This window comes from Trematomus bernacchii, unplaced genomic scaffold, assembly GCF_902827165.1.
Source record: "Trematomus bernacchii unplaced genomic scaffold, fTreBer1.1, whole genome shotgun sequence".
Classification (NCBI taxonomy): domain Eukaryota; kingdom Metazoa; phylum Chordata; class Actinopteri; order Perciformes; family Nototheniidae; genus Trematomus; species Trematomus bernacchii.
The window spans coordinates 3,925,811-3,945,898 of NW_022987899.1; the positions used below are offsets into that span (position 1 = coordinate 3,925,811).

At 39.6% G+C, this 20,088-nt stretch overlaps 2 protein-coding genes across 4 annotated transcripts in view; both read right to left on the reverse strand.

Annotated features, from left to right (window-relative positions):
- vmp1 (vacuole membrane protein 1) overlaps positions 1-5,535 on the reverse strand; it is a 30,516-nt gene extending 24,981 nt beyond the window's left edge. Inside the window, exons 1-4 of one of the 3 annotated variants that reach the window (XM_034114657.1) lie at positions 5,517-5,535; positions 4,359-4,526; positions 3,551-3,683; positions 1,854-1,944 (exon numbers count right to left, since the gene is read on the reverse strand). In XM_034114657.1, the coding sequence (XP_033970548.1) occupies positions 1,854-1,944; positions 3,551-3,683; positions 4,359-4,437 (303 nt within the window). In that variant the 5' untranslated portion in view covers positions 4,438-4,526; positions 5,517-5,535. Of the gene's footprint in view, positions 1-1,853; positions 1,945-3,550; positions 3,684-4,358; positions 4,530-5,397 lie in introns of all 3 variants that reach the window. The other 2 variants (XM_034114654.1, XM_034114656.1) reach the window with 2 other exon arrangements.
- Positions 5,536-6,458: 923 nt separating this feature from the next.
- npat (nuclear protein, ataxia-telangiectasia locus) lies at positions 6,459-19,848 on the reverse strand. The gene is made up of 17 exons (XM_034114658.1): positions 19,683-19,848; positions 18,763-18,881; positions 18,586-18,646; positions 17,998-18,070; positions 17,820-17,860; positions 17,212-17,457; positions 16,805-16,880; positions 16,468-16,576; positions 16,202-16,302; positions 15,177-15,258; positions 14,936-15,032; positions 14,730-14,846; positions 12,428-13,615; positions 11,506-11,606; positions 11,203-11,290; positions 9,367-10,667; positions 6,459-7,183 (listed from the first exon to the last, which is right to left on the reverse strand). The coding sequence occupies exons 1-17, from the start codon at positions 19,717-19,719 to the stop codon at positions 7,148-7,150; spliced, it is 3,873 nt and encodes a 1,290-aa protein (XP_033970549.1). The 5' UTR covers positions 19,720-19,848; the 3' UTR covers positions 6,459-7,147.
- Between the last annotated feature and the right edge of the window lie 240 nt (positions 19,849-20,088).

The following is a 20,088-nucleotide window of genomic DNA, read 5'->3' on the forward strand; positions in this document are numbered from 1 at the left end:
TAGCTGAAAATGCAGAAAAAGCTGAATATGTTATTAGCTGAATGGTAGCTGCTTTTAGCTACAAAAATGCAGAAAAAGCTTAATATTTAAAAGAAAAGGTTTAAAAAAAAGGTATAAACAACAACATGTCCTTGATGTCCTGAAATAGCTGAATAATGTAATAGTTGAATGGTTTCTGCAGCTGAAAGTAGGCTGAAGGAGTTAAATATCAGATGTAAGTAGTAGTGAATGAACTTGTATTAAGAAGAGAAAAGAAAGTAAAAAGGCTTGGGAAAGCAGCAGAATATTTTGACTGCAAACTTTTTGACTAAAACCATACGTCACCAATAATGTATAAAATATTTGGAACATGTTGAAGTCAGTATGTAGTCTCCATCAGACAGAAAAGAATAGGCTGAGACAGTCTGAAGTCCAGTGTGTTTGTCAGTGTTTGTTTCTGTGCTGAGCACCTAATCATAACAAATAATCATAACACCTGTGTGAGCCCAGAGATCAAAGCTTTCAATCTGCCCAGCAACACCATGGTTACCAGCTGCAGCACTGAGTGTCATTAAGAATGCATTGAGGATCAGGGAACCCCAATGAACTGATATATGTTTTTTTTGGGGGTTTTGTGTGGTAAATGTGGAGATGAGAGCAGTTTGTCTAAAGTGTACTTCTCTCTGTTCTGAAGAAAGATCCGGATTTTTTTTAACATGGGAATTAATTGGGAGCTAGGTGGACTTTTTGTCTCTTCATGCCCTCAAGAGGCATTTTGTTTAATATTTTTTCTTAATTTTTTTTAATTTTCCAACCTAGGAGAGGTTTTCCTACGTTTTTCATGAAAAATGATGTCTGAGGAGTGTAGGGTTTGGGAATTATGGCAGGTTTAAAACATTTTTTGGGGAGAATTTCAAGCTGTCCACTCTGTTTTGAGATCAAAGCACTCTAGACTGAACGAGCTGCGCAATACACACTAATGTTAAAATCTGAAGAAAGCCCCTCTACCAAGCTCCAAACTAAGTTAAATATCTCAAAAAGTGTAAAAGATATCAAAAATCTGAATCATTTTTGAATAGCTGAAGGTCTTGTGATCATTTTAAAGTTGGAATGAAGTTTCTAGCTGAAAGTATGTGGAAGGAGAAGCATTTGGCGTAAGGTGTAGTTAAAGAGGATTTGAAGGCTCCTCCCATTGACTTCCATGTTAAAAAAAGAGTTTAAAAAGCTGAATATTTTTAAAAAGTTGAAGGTTTCCCATTGATTCCTGAAAAGGCTGACTAGTTTAATATTTGAATGGTTTCTGTAGCTGAAAGTAAGCTGAAGTTATGGAGAGCCAAAGTATTGGCTGAAATAAGGGGAAGAATAAAGATTTGAAAAACTATAGTGGAATGTAAATAGCATTCGCACTAAATATTATACTTATTTGAGGAAACTTAAAAAAATGTTTTGTAAGAAATGCACTTTATAATTATATTAATATAATCTCATTGTTTATTTTAATATATTTCTACCTGTAGAGCATTACTTTGATGCATTGTCAGGTGTCCTTGGATGCCTCCAAATTAAATGTATTATTATGATTAAATGATCTGTAGTGGATTACATATGACTTCATTATTATAAATGTGAACAATCTAGAAAGATATACAAATCTATATTGAAGCTTGTAACAAATTGTAGCGGACCTTGAAGCCGACTGATTGTATGTCCAAGGGTTACTTGACAACAGTGCGTACTTCATTATCTCCCAACACAAGCTTCCCTTGAGGAATGTTTTAGATGGATAAAGAGTGAGTTATCATTAACCTTTAAACAGGCTGTTGGTGGAGCAATGGTGTTGATCATTAACATCACTGAAGTCAGTAGAGCCTTACTTGTTGGTGTGAGCCTTCCGTGGAGTAGGCGAAGGAGAACAGAGAACATAACACCAGAACTAAGAACACCAGGCCTCGTCGCTGCCAAAGCCTGAAACAAAGAAATCAAACAAAAAGTTGTTAAAGACACAAGTTCCAACATAAAAAATTGAACAATTGTGTCTCATCTCTTATATTTTCTTGTAGAAATGACTTTTTAATCATAGTTATTTGTGTGCTTGCGCAATCTTAACCTTAGACTGGAGCCACACGAGAACGGTAACGCAAACGAACCGAATTCGATATCAAAAAAGTCTTCCGTCCACACGCAATAGGCACCAGAAACGTGTCCATTCACACGAGACCGCTCGAAAGCGCTGTAGTACATATGCCGGGCCTGTAAGTGGCGCTGTACTCCTGCCACAAAACCAACGAAGAAGACTTCCCGCGCATGGTTGCCATGGTTGCCCTTCTGTTTATTCTCCGCGGTGGACGCTATGGCTCTTTTTCTCCCTCCCCGAGGCAAGCGTTTGCTCCTGCTGTAATTCTCTCCGGTTAGTCCACCAGCAGATGAAAAACACCCACCTCTCCGCCTCTTCCAAGGGACGAGGGGACCGTGCGGCAGAGTTTCCGTTAGATTTTTTTTTGCCGGTCAACATGTCCGTTAAAGTTGAAATCTTCCGGACAAAATTAGAAAAGTGCCGGTCAGAGGTCTTTGTTATTTATTGAGCTTTAAAACAAATTGATAACGACTCTATATAATAATATAATAATAATACACGGAGGCCATATCTCAATGTCGAGTAAACCTGCTGCAGAGCCACTATTTCAAGTATACTACGTCATCGAGTGGCGCCGAAGGACTGTTTAAATGCATGTTAAATGCCCAGCATTCGGCGCCACTCGATGACATAGTATACTTGAAATAGTGGCTCTGCAGCAGCTCTACTTGACATTGAGAAACGGCCGGAGTCTCTCTTTTCCTCCCCCTCTCCTGACAGCCCAGCAGCTGATCTCTGAGCAGGAGAGGTGGGAGAGGCGGGGCTATTGCTTCATTGTTATCAGGAAATTATCGTATAGGGTGTAATCACGGAGCCGTTTGGCCCCCCAGAGCGTTTCGTCCCCAGATCTACCCACCTTGGGACCCGTTATCGTTATCGCCTTGTGTGGCCGAACCGTCTATATGATAGAGAACTGTAGGGGATACGACCGTTACCGTTCTCGTGTGGCTGCATCCTCAGACAGTTACAGCGGTAACTAGTTCTGTGTGAAATGCTGACTTTGCACACAGTTAGCTTGTTCTTTTGGGCCTGAGGTTAGTTTGACCAAAGTGTAGAACAAAGCGTTTTAAGAACAGCTTTAACCCAGCTGGCATCGCACAAGTAACAAGTTGTAGCAGCATCAAAGAGAGGCTTTGGAAGCAATGCCTATTTATTTATTAACTTGCTGGATACTTTTTTTTTTTAAAGATTTCCCTGTTGCCTGTTGTCTGTGTTGTTTTAAAACGTGTCACAATGGATCCCATGTCTTTTATCTGCAAACCAAAACCTACCTACGGGTACAGATAAACAACCTGAACCTGCTTTTCTTATTGGTGATCAAAACAAAGCCCCACAAAAACAAATAAGGCAAAAGGTAGGTCACAAGGAAGCACAAACATTCTGAAAAATGTAGCACGACAACAAAGAGAGAGTAGAGAAACCGGTTTGACTTCTTACTGAAACGTCCACTCCTTTAGCTTGATGAGGGTCTCCAGAAGGAAGTAATGTATTGTGGTGACGGGCCTCCTCCAAACCACCAGAGACAGGCGCTCCTCCTTATCTCTCTGTCGCCTCTCTCTAACTGAAGAGTCTGGAGAACAAACAGAGTTGCAATCACCCTCACATACTACGATATCTGTTTCTACGTCAATTATATAATCTTGTTGAAATGGTAATGCTAAATACATGATACTATGACATGTCGGTCGCTGTCGCTGCTTTGAAAACTGAAAGTAACAAAGTGTATCACGCTTTTTATGACTTTTTCAAACCATGTAGCGCTTATCGTTCTGTGTCATCAGAGATAACAAGGGGTAAACTCTACTCTACAGGGTCACTTCAGATGAGGGGTAACTTCTCGAACTTCATGAAAAGTTTAAAAAGAAAGTATTGCAAAATAAAAGTAGTTTTTTTATTCAAACAAACTAATATTTTACATTTACAGATTTCATTATATATTTAACCTGTGTATTTGTTTGTTGTACGTTACATCTATGTTTCTTGAAATGTTTTAAAATTAAAGTATTAGTATATATATATACAAGTAAATATATATAGTTTTCGAAGGTTTATTTGAATTCCTGCTTCTCTATATCTAATGAATTCCTTTTGTACTTAACAAAAACAGCATTTCCCATTTCTTAATGTGTTTATCATTCAAAGCTTTAAGGTTTTGTGTCTTAATGAGTACCATGTAAGATGCTAAGCCTATGTTTTGTGTGTTCCAGGACCTGCAAACTGCTTCAAAAAAATAAAAGAAACCTACCTATTGCTTTGCCATTCTGTTTGCCTTTGGCTCCGGCCCGTTTCTGTGGCTGCTCACACTTTGCTCCATTGGCTGCCATGGCAATCGAGGTTTCAGCCGGTCAGGCAGTTCAGGAGGAAGGGAAGTGTCTCTGGTTCAACAACGTCCTCCCCGCTGTAGTTTCACTTCCTACTGAGCAAGAGAACACGAGACGCTGTGTGACTGTCACAGCTTCTTATCAATGACTCTTAAGCAATACTACATTCAAGAAGTAAGGAGTACTCAGATATTTTACTTAGGTACAAGTAGCAATACTAAACTGTTAACATTTCTGTTACAAGTAAACGTCTGAAGTAAAAGTGTAATTTGCCATTAAGTTATACTTTGAGTACAAAAAGTTCTCATTTCACTGTATATCAGATAAAAAAAAACATACATTTTTTGTATTATGTTTTTTAATACATTAATGTCAATGTTGCACAAGGTGGGGATTCTTTAAATTACTTTATATACTGCTGGTTAGCTGAACCTTTACATTAATACATAATGATTTATTGCTCGATTTATATTATGTGTATTATAATCCATATATATAGCTAGTAACAAGTCTTTTTGAGTAAAAAGTCAAAACAATGCCTCCAAAATGTAGTAAAGTAAAAGTATAACATAAAAAACACTCAAGTGAAATACAAGTGCCTCAAAAGTGTACTTGAGTAAATGTACTTAGTTACATTCCAGTGACTACATCAAACTGTCAGTGTGAAAATATCATCAACACGCAAACTGGCATTGAAAATATATGGTAATAACTAAGAGAAAACATCAAACGAAAAGATAAAAAGAAGGCACATATTTTACTGACTGCCTCACGGCAATAACACATGTGGTAAACTGAAATAACCTCAGTTCTGTGGGTCAGTCTGAAACAAGATATGATGACAAATGCGTGCACATCATCCTCCACATGCTAACCGGTTAGCCGTGCTAACGGCTAAGCTAGGGAGCTAGGCAGCTTCTACACTAAAACAAGGGGTTTATAACCAACAACGAGTCGCCTTACTTGTGGTGAGGTATCACAAATAAATCCTTATCGCTGTGGTGTTGTAGTTATGACAAAATATACGCCAAATAAAAGGGAAACAGATTGCTGTTTGTTAAAAACCAACTGACAAGTCGTACCTCTTTCCTGTCCTCTTCACCCGGTAACAAACGTTGGACTTGTCAAAGTAAAATCGGTGTTGCGGTTTGGTGGTGAATAATTGTCTTTAAACACGTTTTTATCAACTATATATAGTAAAATGAGACATTTTAAATACACGGAAGACAGATGAAGTACTACTATGGCAATTTCTTACCTTCAAATTAAAATAAGATTACATTTCTAAAGTAGATACTTTTATTGTGAAAGTCAATTGAAGACGTATTTCCGCCAGTTTAGTTTTACTGTCCAATCAGTGGTTGCCAGATTTGCCAACAAAGTGAGAGGATTGCAACACTCGCAATGTGTGTTAATATCACCTTGAGACATGAAGCAATATCTCAAAACGGATGATGGCACTAGCCATAAATCAATTCCTTATAACTTAAGAGAAAAAGTATTAGAAAGAAAGTAAATATTTATTTAAATTAAACAAATTACATTTTTTCAGAAGGTTTATTTCAAATGTGAATCATTTCAATGTATTTGATGTATTATTTTATTTCTCGTTTATTTTTATATTGCCTCCTTTTTAAAATATTTTTCTTTAAAAAAATCCTACAAAGAAAGTATTAGAAGGAAGGAACAAAACATTCTATTTAAACAAGTTTCATCTTTAGAAAGTTTATATAATATTGAATGCATTATTTTATTCGTAGAGTCGGTGTGGCTGTTTTATCAGTTAATGGTTTTCTCTAAGCAAGGTTTTTTAACTTCATATATAATGAAACAACAAATGTTAAATATATGGAATATAGAAACAATTAAATTGATAGGATTACATTTCTAAAGGATGTATGTAGGTCATTCTCATTCACAATGAGCAACACACATTCAATTTATCGAGTCACACACACAACATATAAGCCGTGCACTTTCCTGGATGAAAGAAAATCCGTGTAAGCTGAAGAAAAACCCACAGGACTGTTTCTTTGTTTTATTACGACATTGAATGAAGGCCGAGTATGCATTTTGGCTGTCAGACTCTACCAACAATAAAGACCAACATATATATAATGTATTTACACACATGTATGCCATATACCTAATCTTCACATTGGTTTTTGTTAAGTTAAATGGACTTTTCTGAACATAAAAAAAATTAAAGCTCTTAATTCTGTGTTATTATAATAACTAGAGACATATCCAAAAATATATTTATACCAACAAATGAGTCAGTGTTAGCTGGATTTATCAAAAGAAGAGTCAAATATTGACCAACTAGATGCTTTGGTTCACCCTCATATCAACATCAACCTTTAAGTCCCAAAACAAATGTGTGTGTTAGCACAAAACAATGATAACTTAAACAGAAGTGGACGTCATGATATGAAAAACACACAGCAAAGCGACATGGTTGCACTCCTTTCCATCTAACAGGATTGAATGCAGATCATCCGCACCGGAAACTAGTAACCCAGAATCAAAGTCCCCCATTGGCTGAAGTAGACATTACAGCTTATAAGGTCACGGGTAAGGTTACTAATGAACTATAGGCACGGGTTTAGCAGATGGCTCGTCTATTCCAGGAGTAACCCAAGCAGGTCGTGATGGGGGAGTCCTCTATCATTCGTCATAGTGAAGTGAAGACAGGAACTTGTCCACATCCAGGTCAGGGGGGGAAACAATCTACAAGTTTCTTCTTTTCCTGCAGATTAAAAAACAAAGTCAGAATCACATGGAAAAAAACCTCGGGAGACATTTCAAAAATGACAGCTTTTTTAATTAGCGTCCCTCTAGGACAGGGGTGTCAAACTCAAGGCCCGGGGGCCAAATCCGGACCGCGGCTTCATTTTATGTGGCCCGCAAGAGCTTGCAAAGAATATAATAAGTTTATTATACGGTTACATGCCGCTTTACAGAAGCACGTTGCCAATAAACTACATGTCCCACAATGCATCTCGTTTTGGGACATGAGCACTGAAGAGACTTGCTATTATTTGCCCCAGACTTCTGCTTTCAGACGTAGTTAATTATGAAGTTATTACCCTATCCGATAATAATCCAATGCAGAGGCAATATTGTAATATAATACATTATTTTATATATATTATATATTTATATAGTCTTAAAGTTACAACCGACCCTTTGAGTGCAACCATAATGCTAATGTGGCCCGCGATGAAATTGAGTTTCACACCCCTGCTCTAGGATGTCTCCTGAGGATATATTTCCTATTTTCCTCTTTATGAAAAGTGCCATACAAATAAAGCTTTATTATTATTAAAGTTCCCATTCTTGCATCAATGAGGTATGCAATCATCAAAAGTACCAAAACCAAATGGTTCGGGTGAAGTTGTGGAGGAATGAAATTAGACAGACAACTGGGATATTCTTAGTTTGTCTTGAATGGCAGACATTGTTACACTGCCTAAGTCCATCCACCACTCTGTGAACTTGGTATCCTGTTCAGGGTCACCCCGGGCAGACTGCCAGTCTATAACAGGACCAACACATGTAGACACACACTCACACCTACAGAGCTTCCAGTGCACTGTATCCTATGTCATTTGAGGACACTCAGACTGGTTCAGGTTTAAGTTTAAAGACTAGGGATGCTACGATCGCCAATTCTGGGGCCGATCGCCGGAATCAGTATCGGCCAATACCGATCGCCGATCCGATCGAGTGGGTGGGGGCTATGGGGATCTTCCATTTAAAGTGATGTTTACAACTCAGTTAATGGGGCTCATTCACTGGCGCTTCCACAAACAACAAGTTCAAGTTTACATTCACTTTGGATAATAACACGGGAGAAATGAGCGGAAGCCTCTCTCTCTCCCTCTCCTGACAGCCTGTCAGTATCTCCTGCAGCTCACTGATCCAGTAATGAGTGACCCGACAGTGAAGAATAAATATATGTATAACTAGTTTAGCTTGTTCCAGAGGTAGATAAAATAGCTAAGTGTGTTAGGTCTAACTCTTAGTGTGTTTTGCTCCGCTCACCGGTCCGTCACAGCGGGTGGAGCTGCAGGATTTCTGCTTCACACACACGTTGCATACCGCTATTTTATTGTCATATTCGGACACTTTAAAATACTGCCAGACTGGTGAAGCCATTTTGGCGAGCTTGTTTTGCCGCGCACAGAGAAAAGTGTCATGTATTTTACGTCATGTGATCGGCTCTCACGATCGGCTCTCACGATCGGCTCTCACGATCGGCTCTCAAGATCGGCCTTTATAGAGAGCACCGATCGATCGGCAGAGAGTGAATATCGGCCGATATCGATCAATCGGAGCATCCATAATAAAGACCAAGCTCAACTTTCAGAAATGACCTCTGGAGGGATCACTACAGGAAAAGGGAAAACCCCAAAAAGTATAACAGGGCCCTTTTAAGAGATAGATTGAAGTGGGGTTGCATGAGGTGCTTATCCAACATGAGTAGTTGGAAGAAACAGTGGATTGGTGGATTGATAGAAAGGGAAGTGCGTGAAAAATTAGTCGATTTTGATGAATGATTTCTTGTTTGCAAAGATTGAATTGTTATTTTCGATCCAAAATATTAAAAAAATCCTTTATTGCAGCTGTTTAAATGACAGGACATGCATCTTGCCTTTGTCTCATTTCAGGGAATACCTTTAAAGTTAAGAGTAAATAGGCAACATCCCCTTTGAGCTTTACAAAGTAAAAAACGTTCCACTGTTTCCTGACAATTATAAGACCAACCCATTCATCGAAAAATAATGAAAATGTTTGTGATTTACAGTTCTATATCTAACTATATCGGAGAACAGAACACTGATGAAGCAGAACGTGTCTAGAACAGACAACAGGGAACGTTTAAAACACCATAAAACATTTTAAATCCGATCCTGGTGTTGTACTCACTCGCTCAGTCGTTTTGCTTGGAGACTGTTTCGTCTCTTTCTTCGCCTGCGGGCTGGATGTGGGAGAAGACAGTTTTCGTTTTTTAGAGATCTTTGAGCTGGTGGGTGAATGTTCTCCCACTTCCTCCTGACGCAGACTGTCCTTCAGTGGAGTGCCGGTCCTGGCGATGGCGGCACGCGAGAGGATCATGAGTGTGTGGGCGGCCATGTTGATGCTGTTCTCGCTGCCAGCCTCACTGGCCGGGCTGCAGGTGGGGACATCGGGGGTGTTGGGAGGCAGAAGATGCTTGGGAGTGCCCTCTCCGTCTCTACCTTTCCTCAGTCGGGAGGGAGTCCAGGGACGATCAGCTGACTCCTCCTGGGTATGGCCTGGGGTCCGGGGGAGTTCTGTACTAACTGCTCCAGGCCTTTTACCAGGGGTGGAGGGAGAGTTGAGCCCCTGGATGTCCTGCAGCATCTCAGCCGCCTGTTTGGCCAGAGAGCTGGTCTTTGAGGGGGCCTTCGAAGCCTTGGATTGAGGTTGAGATGCCTGCTGGGGGACAGCTGGAGGGTCCCTTAACGTCGAGGATGATGGCTGCTCTTTCACGCTTCCCTTCATTTCATTCTCTTTGTTAGCGGTGACATTTGGAATTTCCTGGGAGGGAGTCTTCTTCTCTGAACGCCCCTCCCGTGCTTTACCAGAAGCCTTTTCTGTTGGCTCTTTCCTGCTGCTGTCCTCCTTCTCTTTTCTAGTTCCTGACGATGACCTAGAAGTACGAGATTCCTTAGCTTTTGCTCCATCACCCTCCTTATCATGACTGTGCTTCCTGTTCTTTGAACTCCTTGCTGATTCGGAGCTTTTCTCAGTCTGTGAGGCCTCGACCATGCTGGTACTGGCACTCTGCGTCTCTTGGTTTTGGACGCTGTGATCTTGTTTGCGGGAGATCTTTTTGGGAGGGTCTTTCTGTTGTGGCGGTATGGGCTTCTCCGCCCCCTTCATGAAGGCCTCAGCGGTCTGGGGATCTGCTGAGCATCTGACCGTCTCTATCCTCCTCTTGGGCTTGTTCCCACTTAAGATGGAAGGTTTTGTTCGAGTCACTGACTGCGTGTTATCTTTCTCACGCTGCTTCACAGATCCTGATGGAGTTGTGTTTTTAGGTGGAAGTTTGCTGGACCTTGTTGTTTTGGCAGTTTGTTGTTGAGCTTCTGCAGAAGAGTCGAAACATAAAATCCTCCTGTGTGTAGAAGCCTTCGCAGCCTCCTGCTGGACTGTGCTTAAAGCCAAAACAGGTGGAACCGACGTACTAACCAGGTTTCCAGTGCCTGGAATTCAGAGAAAAAAGGGCAGAGAAGTAAGGCAGTGACATTCAAACATTATAACACTGAGGACATCATTTGGTAACGTAAATTAAGAATTTTTTTCACCATAATATTGCCAATAGCTAGCGTACAATGGACAGCTTCCCCCCCCCCCATCTATGTATATACTCGCATTTTAGACTCTGTTACTAACTGTATATCTGTAGACTTGGTATGTCTTAAATGTCCGGTTAGGATGTATTAGAACGAAATCTAAAATGAAAATTGTAAATAAGCCATCTGTATGTAAAAAACCACCTGTATGTAAATTGTAAATAAGCCATCTGTATGTCAAATATGTCTTATATGTCTTAAATGATATGATGAATTGGAAATGGGGGACCCTGATGTAAACAAGACGAAAGTCTTTCTCTGGTCTGCATCCCCTTAACAATTGTATGTTTTGAGCTGTACTGTACTGTACCCAATATACAAGCTGTTAATAAACTTTTCAATCAATCAATCAATCAAAGATTCTCAATATTATTTTACAACTCACCTGCAGGTATAGACTGTTTGAGTGCCACTGTGGGAGAACTGTGCTTTTCTGCCTGCTGTACTGGCACTGGGCTCTGAATGGCAACAAGCTGTGAATAAAACAATGTTAAAACATTTATTGTTCTGGATATTGCTTAAAGTATACAACCCTTAATACAGCTGTTCATTAAACCACATACTACACAATTAAAACATCCTAGATTGAAAGAAAACCAACTTTTATGCTTATTGTCTTTGTGAAGTTAGCCGTTAAGGAAATACCTTATGACTACTAATGTATTAATGGCAGATCAAATGATTTTACCTGATTTGAAACCACCTGGACCGTCCCCAGAGAGTTTGGCCCCATGACTGAAACAGGAAGTATCATGGGCTTAGCCGGTGATGGCAGGATGAGTGTTGGCACTGCACGAAAGAACAGATTCAAACAGGGTTAAGCAGCACTCCTACCATTAGAAATAACAAAAGTAACACTTCCTTAACCAAAACTCCCTACAGCTCACATCCCAAGGAAGTGAGGAAAATAAAAAAAGAAAAACGTACAAACTTAATTTCAAAAGCTGCAACAAAAATCAAATCAAAGGCAGATAATGATAACAGATTGGGAGAATAATTGTTGTCTATTGAAATGAACCAGTACTAGGGGCTGAACGATTAATCTATTTTAAATCGAAATTTGAAATGATGCAATTATCAAATCGCTTTGAATTTATTAATTTTTTCTTGTGTCAGTCATCCACACCAATCAGAAGTGCTGTGCTCCACATGTACCAGCCATTGTTAACCAATCAGAAGTGGCCCATGATAGAAGGTGATAGACAGATTGATCCAATCACCTGCCAAGTATTTTTGAAAGTGCCTGCCCTTTTCCAAATGGCTTCCAATGGAGCTTTCCTAGATGGTTTTGTGAAACAAACCACCTGAGTCAGGTTAGTAATGCTCCATCACATGTGTTACATCTATTACAGGGTGAATCTTAAACTGAAGCTTGACTTTAAAGCAACCCAACGGAAGTTTCATGTAAGTTTGGTTCTTTCACTCGTAGCTCGGGCTGCGGGGGTGCTAGAGACGGGAGCACGTTGATACGACCTTCCTAGCCGGAGATATGGCCGCATTTTACAATAAACTTCCGTTGGGTCGCTTAAAAACAAATATCGCAATCGCAATATCTGTCAGAAAAATCGCAATTAGATTATTTCCCCAAATCGTGCAGCCCTATCTCTTACCTGTTGAGAAGCCTCGAGATCTCGTTGGTATGGTCACCCCGAACGGGTTATTGGGCAAAGGCTGTCCCAACGAGGCCCCAGCCGGCAGCAGCTCCGGTCTGTTTGGAGAACCTGCCGTTGGGGCTTCAGTCAAAATGAAGTAGCTGGTGGCGGCTCCTTGCAGCGCGGGGTTAGCTGCATCCAGCGGGAGTTGAAATATATAATTTGGCTGAGCCAGTGACGTCCCTCTTAATGGAGATACAACGACAGCCTTACAGCCCGGAGGACTTCCATGAGCCTCAGAGTTTTGTAAGCCACAAACCGCCAGAGCAGCCTCATCCAACGCGGCCCTCGGTGTGCCAGGACACCTCAAGGACTTCACTGGGGAGGAGAGATAGATGGTGGGTATTATGTTCCCAGAAATGCTAGGAAGTGCCTGATTGGTGGCCGTTCCCTTTGAAGAATCCTCATCCTGGTTATCGCTGATGATGATCTCCAGAGACACTATGTTACTGGTATCCGCTGCAGCCTTGCTTGGGGTGGATGGAGGATTAAGAGCAAAACCAACTGGGGTACAGGAGGAGGTGGGTATGACAGGTAGGAGGGAGGGGAGTGCAGCTGTAAGTGCTGCAGAGGTAGAATGAGATGTGGATGTTGTTACCGTGACACCGCTGGAAGAAGATGTACAAGAGTAGTCTTTAACACCGCTTGAGAGTGACGTATGAGGTAGGTCAGCATTTGACGTTGGAGTGTTGTTCAGTTCCACTTGTAAAGGAAACAAAAATCCATTAGGAGCTATAGCAGGTTGCACTATAGACCCTTCAGCGTGTTTGTGCTCCTGGTTTCTGTTAGCAGTTGCTTCCGGCAGGGCTGATGCAAAAGCAGCAGAAGGAAGAATGGTTGATACAGTTGCAATTGCAGTGTCCATAATGTCTGACGGAGGGGGAGGTGTATGCAACGCTTCATCGATATCCATTGGCGTTCCAAAGACAGTGTTCTGGAAAGGTTTTCTGTTCGAGTCCCCTGCATGGCCCCCGTGGCTCACCAACAGTCTGGCTGAGCTGTTTTCAATCCTGGATGTTCTACCGCTGGGTCCAAGGACCTTCTTTAACAAGGTGGGGGCGGAAGACTTCCTGGTCTTACGCTCCGGTCCAATTCTCGTCTTCACGGTCGCTGAATCTGAAGCATTAGCATCTCTTAGTGCAGTGTCTGAAAAAATAAAACAACAAATAAAACAACAAGTATTTGATGTTTCATTGCAACTCCGTCTTCATTATGGGTATAGCCATTTTTATTTTATGTCAAAAAAATCAACATTATCAATTAGCATTTGACACAAAACCATATTCTCTGTGTAAAGCAGGGGTGTCAAACTCAATTTCATCGCGGGCTACATTAGCATTATGGTTGCACTCAAAGGGTCGGTTGTAACTTTAAGACTATATAAATATATAATATATATAAAATAATGTATTATATTACAATATTGCCTCTGCATTGGATTATTATCGGATAGGGTAATAACTTCATAATTAACTACGTCTGAAAGCAGAAGTCTGGGGCAAATAATAGCAAGTCTCTTCAGTGCTCATGTCCCAAAACGAGATGCATTGTGGGACATGTAGTTTATTGGCAACGTGCTTCTGTAAAGCGGCATTCAACTGTATAATAAACGTATTATATTCTTTGCAAGCTCTTGCGGGCCACATAAAATGAAGCCGCTGGCCGGATTTGGCCCCCGGGCCTTGAGTTTGACAGCCCTGGTGTAAAGAGTAGTCTCCTTTGATAATGACAATTCTTGAGAAGCTTCCGTCCATCTGAATTTGCACGAAAATCATAAATCTAACAGTGACAGTGAGATTTTAATGAACACGAAGATCCGTTCTAAACTGTTGAATCAAGGTTCAAGTTCAAGGTTCAAGGTTCAAGGTTCTTTATTGTCAATCTGACATAGCTACAGAGTAATTATGTAGTTGAAAATCTTATGTCACAGGCTTCTCCAACAATGCAACATAATAATATAATAACAATAAGAGCAAGAGCAATACAAAAAGAATAATAGTTATAAAATAAAATAAAGTGATGATGTGGAATAGTGCAGTACGAGTCTATATACAAGTTATTGGAATGATATATATATATTAGGTATTAGATACATACTACTGAGTAGCAGATGAATGTTTGAAGTAGTATGTATCTAATACCTAATATATATATATCATTCCAATAACTTGTATATAGAAATATATCAAGAAACCTGTCTTGACCTGAGGCCGACAGAAATCTTCTGAGAGCCTACTATTGTATTAGATTCTGAAAATACCTGGATCATCACTTAGAAGCAGTCCGACGGTAGATGAAGGTCCAGCAGCATTGCTGTCTCCTGGATTACTGCTAATATCTCCGTCCCCTTGATCACCAGCAGCGAATCTGGTTTTATCTGCAAAAAAAAAAACATTATAAAAAAAAAGTTGGTTTTGCCTTTTTCACAATTAAAAAGGGAGTAAATGCCATGTAGGCCATAGTTACTGTAATCGAAGAGCTCAAAGAGGGCGTGGAAGGCTGGGTCCGACTCCGTTTGCTCCAAAATGTCATGGATGGCATCGTCACTCATGTGGATCTCCCCCTGTACGTGAACACATGTGAATAATGTATCAACACACAGGACAATAAGCACAGGCTAATGGGTTGATCACTATCAATGTTTATGAGGAAAAATACATACATTTGAGTCTTATGATACGAGTATTTATAGTATTTATTTCAGCACCTGTAATCCCAGGATTTCATCTATAGACTGGTCTACCTCCACTGTACTCGAAGGGGCCTTAGAAGTTTGGGGTGGTGGCTCGCTGAGAGATGAAACAGAGGAGAAATTAGTACAGCCATGTCTTTGTACAGGCTAAAGTCACAAACAAGGACATAACAATAACATATTAGGAGATGACATTCCCACCTCAGACAAAAAAGAAACAGAAGAAATAAAGATACAGACAGTAGGATCACTTCAACATTTCACAAACAAAAATAGGTTGACAACCAAATACCACCAAAAACACAACATGGCAAGCATATTTATTCTTCCTTTAATCCCACTCTTCGTTAGAGCTCATTATTTCCCATGTCATGGCGTGTTGAGACACCCTTTGATTTTTTGTGGCAATATCTTTTCCAAAAGAAATTGTATTTTTAATCTACTCTTCAAATACTTTAAATTAAGATTACTCCTTGATTGAGTTTTAAAAATATGTATTTTAGCCTGAAGAATAGTTATATTTATGAACTGTGTGCGGTCTTCATCTAAAAGCCCAAATAAAATATTAAAGGGTGTAAATGTAGATTTAATATTGAGTGTCTTCACTCTAGGGCTGCTCAATTAATCGTATTTTAATCGCAATTACGATTTTGGCTTGCAACGATTATGAAAACAACATAATCGAAATAAAACGATACATTTTTTTATTGGTTTTTCAGTTGAATTATACTTAAAGTTCAGGGTAATCAACTGTTAAAAACATACTGTTCAATTTTTTTTTTCTATAAATGGATGTTTTCAAAGTAAATGGATAATCGTTTTTAATAATCGTGATATCAATTATTGACCCAAATAATCGAGATTATGATTTTTGCCATAATCGAGCAGCCCTACTTCACTCAATATTAGACCACAGACTTGCAACAGCCATGTCTTTGTCAGTCATGTCCTGAGTGATAATGACAGAATCATAAATGGTCCGTTACAAGAAAATAATACAAGCACAGTGAGGCGGTGCAGGCTGGAAACTCAACACTTACTTTCCGAGGATTTTGTTGATGTTTTCAGCGAGCTTCTCTTGTAACGACCTGTCCCCCAATATCTTGTCCCGGGCATTTTGTATCACGATTTGCTGTGAAGGCTTACAGAGAGATGATGTTAAAAATACTCACTAAATTCTTCACATATATTTCCTAAAAACTCAATTTAAGTAATTGAGCATGCACAAGATGGCATATATTATTGCACGAGTGAGAAGTCTCTTTGTTAGTATGACATCTCCACACCTACATAAAGATCTACTTACAGGAAAGTTTTCATCTGCAGCCTCTTCAGTTTGGGGTTCGGCGTTTGGAGTACTGACAGTCAGGGCACTGGAGCCACTCTGAGCCCCCCCTCTCTTCCTGGGGGTGTCCCTGAAGGCGACAGAAAACAATAAAGAAGTGTCTTTCAACATGCACATAGCGACAACTATGCACTCTTATAAAAAGGGCTACTATTAACATCTTCTTTTGTACGTTTGCAAAAAAGAGAGCAGCATTGTCAAGTCAATTTGGGTCAGTGGGACAACACAGTCCCTCTTCTACGCTCTCTTCATAATGGGATGGCTTCAACTTCAATACAGCAATAATTGTTATCGTTACCATTTCCGTCGTCCAGGAGACATGGGGCCTTGGGTTAGCCGGTGATCTGAGACAACTATCTGTATAGGTGAATCCCCTGTAATAGACACATCATACAAAGGCACCGTTTTTGTGAATAATGACACCTTGCAGACATGCGAAAATACAAGGAACTAATGTTACAAATGTATGGGTTTTAACTATGAAACTTTCTGTAGTTCAAAGATAATAGCTCTAATATGAAATGGTCAGTTTCAGCTACCGTATTAAATCAGTGAAGACATTTTTTAAATAGAAGGGAATGCTTGTTGTCAATTGATTGATAAAGAGGAAAGTTACAAGATGTGTGAAACAAAACAAAACAACACAACCTTCCTTGTAAAACAAACAAAACATTCATGGAGTACTGCATGTGTTGTGATACTCACTGGGGCTGTTCAGTAAGCGGCTGACATCTTGGATCTGCTGGTGTGTGCCACTGCCGGCAGCTGGTCGAGTGTGTGCGGTGCTGTACCTCACGGGGGTGGAGTGGCCCAGCATGCTGTGGGAGAGGTTTGAGGGGCTGATGATGGAGCTGGCTTCAGACACTGATGAGCAGAGGACACTACTACCAGCTGAAGTCACGGTCAACACCCGCTGTCTGGCCATGTTAGCCACTCCGACGCGTGAACGTGCTGCAGGAAGAAAAAGGCTTATTAATATAGAGCAAACCTGGCAAACAGAGAAATTGAAACCTAATTCATACAGCATTTCATCTTGAATCATAGTTTGACAGCCATGGGGAAGAAGGACGGAAGGAAGAAAGGAAGACACTTATTCATCCAAAGAAATGTCCCCCTCACAACAGTAAACATTAACAGAATAAAATATATATATATATATCATAATATATATTAATAGTGGATAGAAAATCGCACAATTAGCTTCTAATTATGGAAGCTATCTTTCAGGCAAACGTAGAAATCATAACAAAAACGCAAAGATTGTAGTGGCGTAAACAATAACATATTAACTCGAAAACCAATAAGAGACTTACTTCTTTGAATTGCTGATATAGAGGGTGAATTCTGCAACGACCTATTTAAAATGTAAGGAATAATAATGAAACAATATCAGTGATGAAGGTGCAACACAGCAGAAAACACTGAGATTTGACATTGTTGTCAGTTTACTTAAAATATTTGCAGTGTTTGGAAGATTTTGAAGGTCATTACCTAATCTGGTTGAGTGTAAAATCTAGCTTTTTCCATAACGACGTCATCATGGCAGGCACCTCATGAGCAGACTCTTTTGAAAAAAACCACAAGCATGACACATTAGATACAAGATTCAAATGTATTGTCATATGCACAACAGCTAAAGTGTAGTTTTGGCAATGAAAATAGTAATTCCCAAGCTGCTCTAACAATTCAACTTACTATACTTAAGACATAAAAGGAAATCAAAAAATATAATAGCCCAAAAAAAACAGACATAATGGACAAATATTTACATATAAAAGAGAATAAGATAAACGTGATGTGACTTTTATACTCGATAGTAAAATAAAGGTGTTTAGTTTATTTGTTTATAGTGTTGTGGACAGTCCCCATTGATCAACTGTCACAAAAAACAGTAAATGGGGCAGCTTTAGCCAACATGGCTAATTTCCAGCTGTTGTCCCCGGCCAGATGATAATAGACACCCTTTAAAATCACAATATATCAACGTATGTGGATATGTAGAATGAACAGATAACTGTATGAAACACATATGTAAATGGTGGCAGAGCTCAGGAGTAAATTAATACAAATATAGCTCACCTTTTGTCTTGGTAGCGACATACTCGTTTAGGATAATTGTTAGGCCGTTCCCAAAGAGAGACTGTGAGGTGGAGGAAAAAACAAACCATGAATCACAGATGCACCTTTATCAGAATGACATTTAGCATTTGACAGTTTGTGAAAGGTTCGAATCAGAGACATAAGGAGCAGACTTACAAACACACAAGCAGGAATAGTCCCATCTTCTGTGGAGTGCTCTGCATACTCCTTCAGGTTTGGGCTCTCATGGATGAAAGATTGGGATGTAGAGGACAGTCCCTCTTCTTGGAGGTAGCCTGGAGGACGGACATTAACCAACATCCAGTTTAAAAAAGCTCAAACAGTCAACAGCAGAAGTAGTCAGATCTTATACTTGAGTAAAAGTAGAAGTACCAAGTGTAGGAATACTTCAGTAAAAGTATAGGCATCTAAATATACTTAATTACTTTATTTACAGCTGGCTAGCATGTGAATTTAATCCAGGTGTAACTTAAATCCTATTTAAGTGGTGATCATATTGTTTATTAGTAATCTATATCTGCAAAGTAACCGTTAATACACAAACGTAGTGGAGTAAAATAACAATATTTACATTTGAATTGTAGAGGAAGTACATATACTCAAGTACTGTTTTGAAGCACAATTTTAGAGATATTTGCATTGCTACTTTGTACTTTGACTCCACTACAATTCAGAGATAAATCGTGTACTTGTACTCCCCCCACATTTATTTTGTACCATTACTTACTTCACACAAGCTACCCTGCAGAATACAAAGTAATTAAAACTAGCTGCACCTTTACCAGCTTTAACAACACTTTAATGCATCAATAATTATTATCAAAACATATCATATATATTATTCTGAAATGGGACAATCTGCATAATGAATACTTGTGGTACTATAAGTATATTCTGATGCTAGTGCTTTTGTACTTTTACTTGAGTTACCTTTTGCATGCAGGACTTTTACTTGAAGCAGAGTATTCGTACTTCTACTATTACTTAAGTATGAGATCTGAGTACTTCTCCCACCTATGGGTCAGTATCATTGTAGGCTAACAGTTACAGCTACATCTCTGCCACACCACACTCACCCAAAACAAGCCTCGCGACGTCGGACGGTAGCAACATGGCTGCCTGTCGGTTGATACAAACAGTCACCGGTTAGCTGTGTAGCTCCATATTTAGGAAAAGTCTCTCATTAATCCGTTAAATCGCGTCAAATCAATAAACCGTCCCTTGTGTTATTGTGAAGACGACTGTCGCTTTCTCAAAAGGCGGGGAACTCAAGTATAACCCGGAAGCTTCAAAAATAAATCCGCCAACTGCAATGTTGGGAGTTGTAGTCCAATTTGAAACATGAAACTCAACTACACCCTACATGCTTATATTTACTTTAATATGAGTGTAATCAATCAAACAAGAATCACACATGCTATTAATCACCTTCAATAACATTTCACCTAATCAAACAGTACGTTTGTTTTAACGTTTTCACAA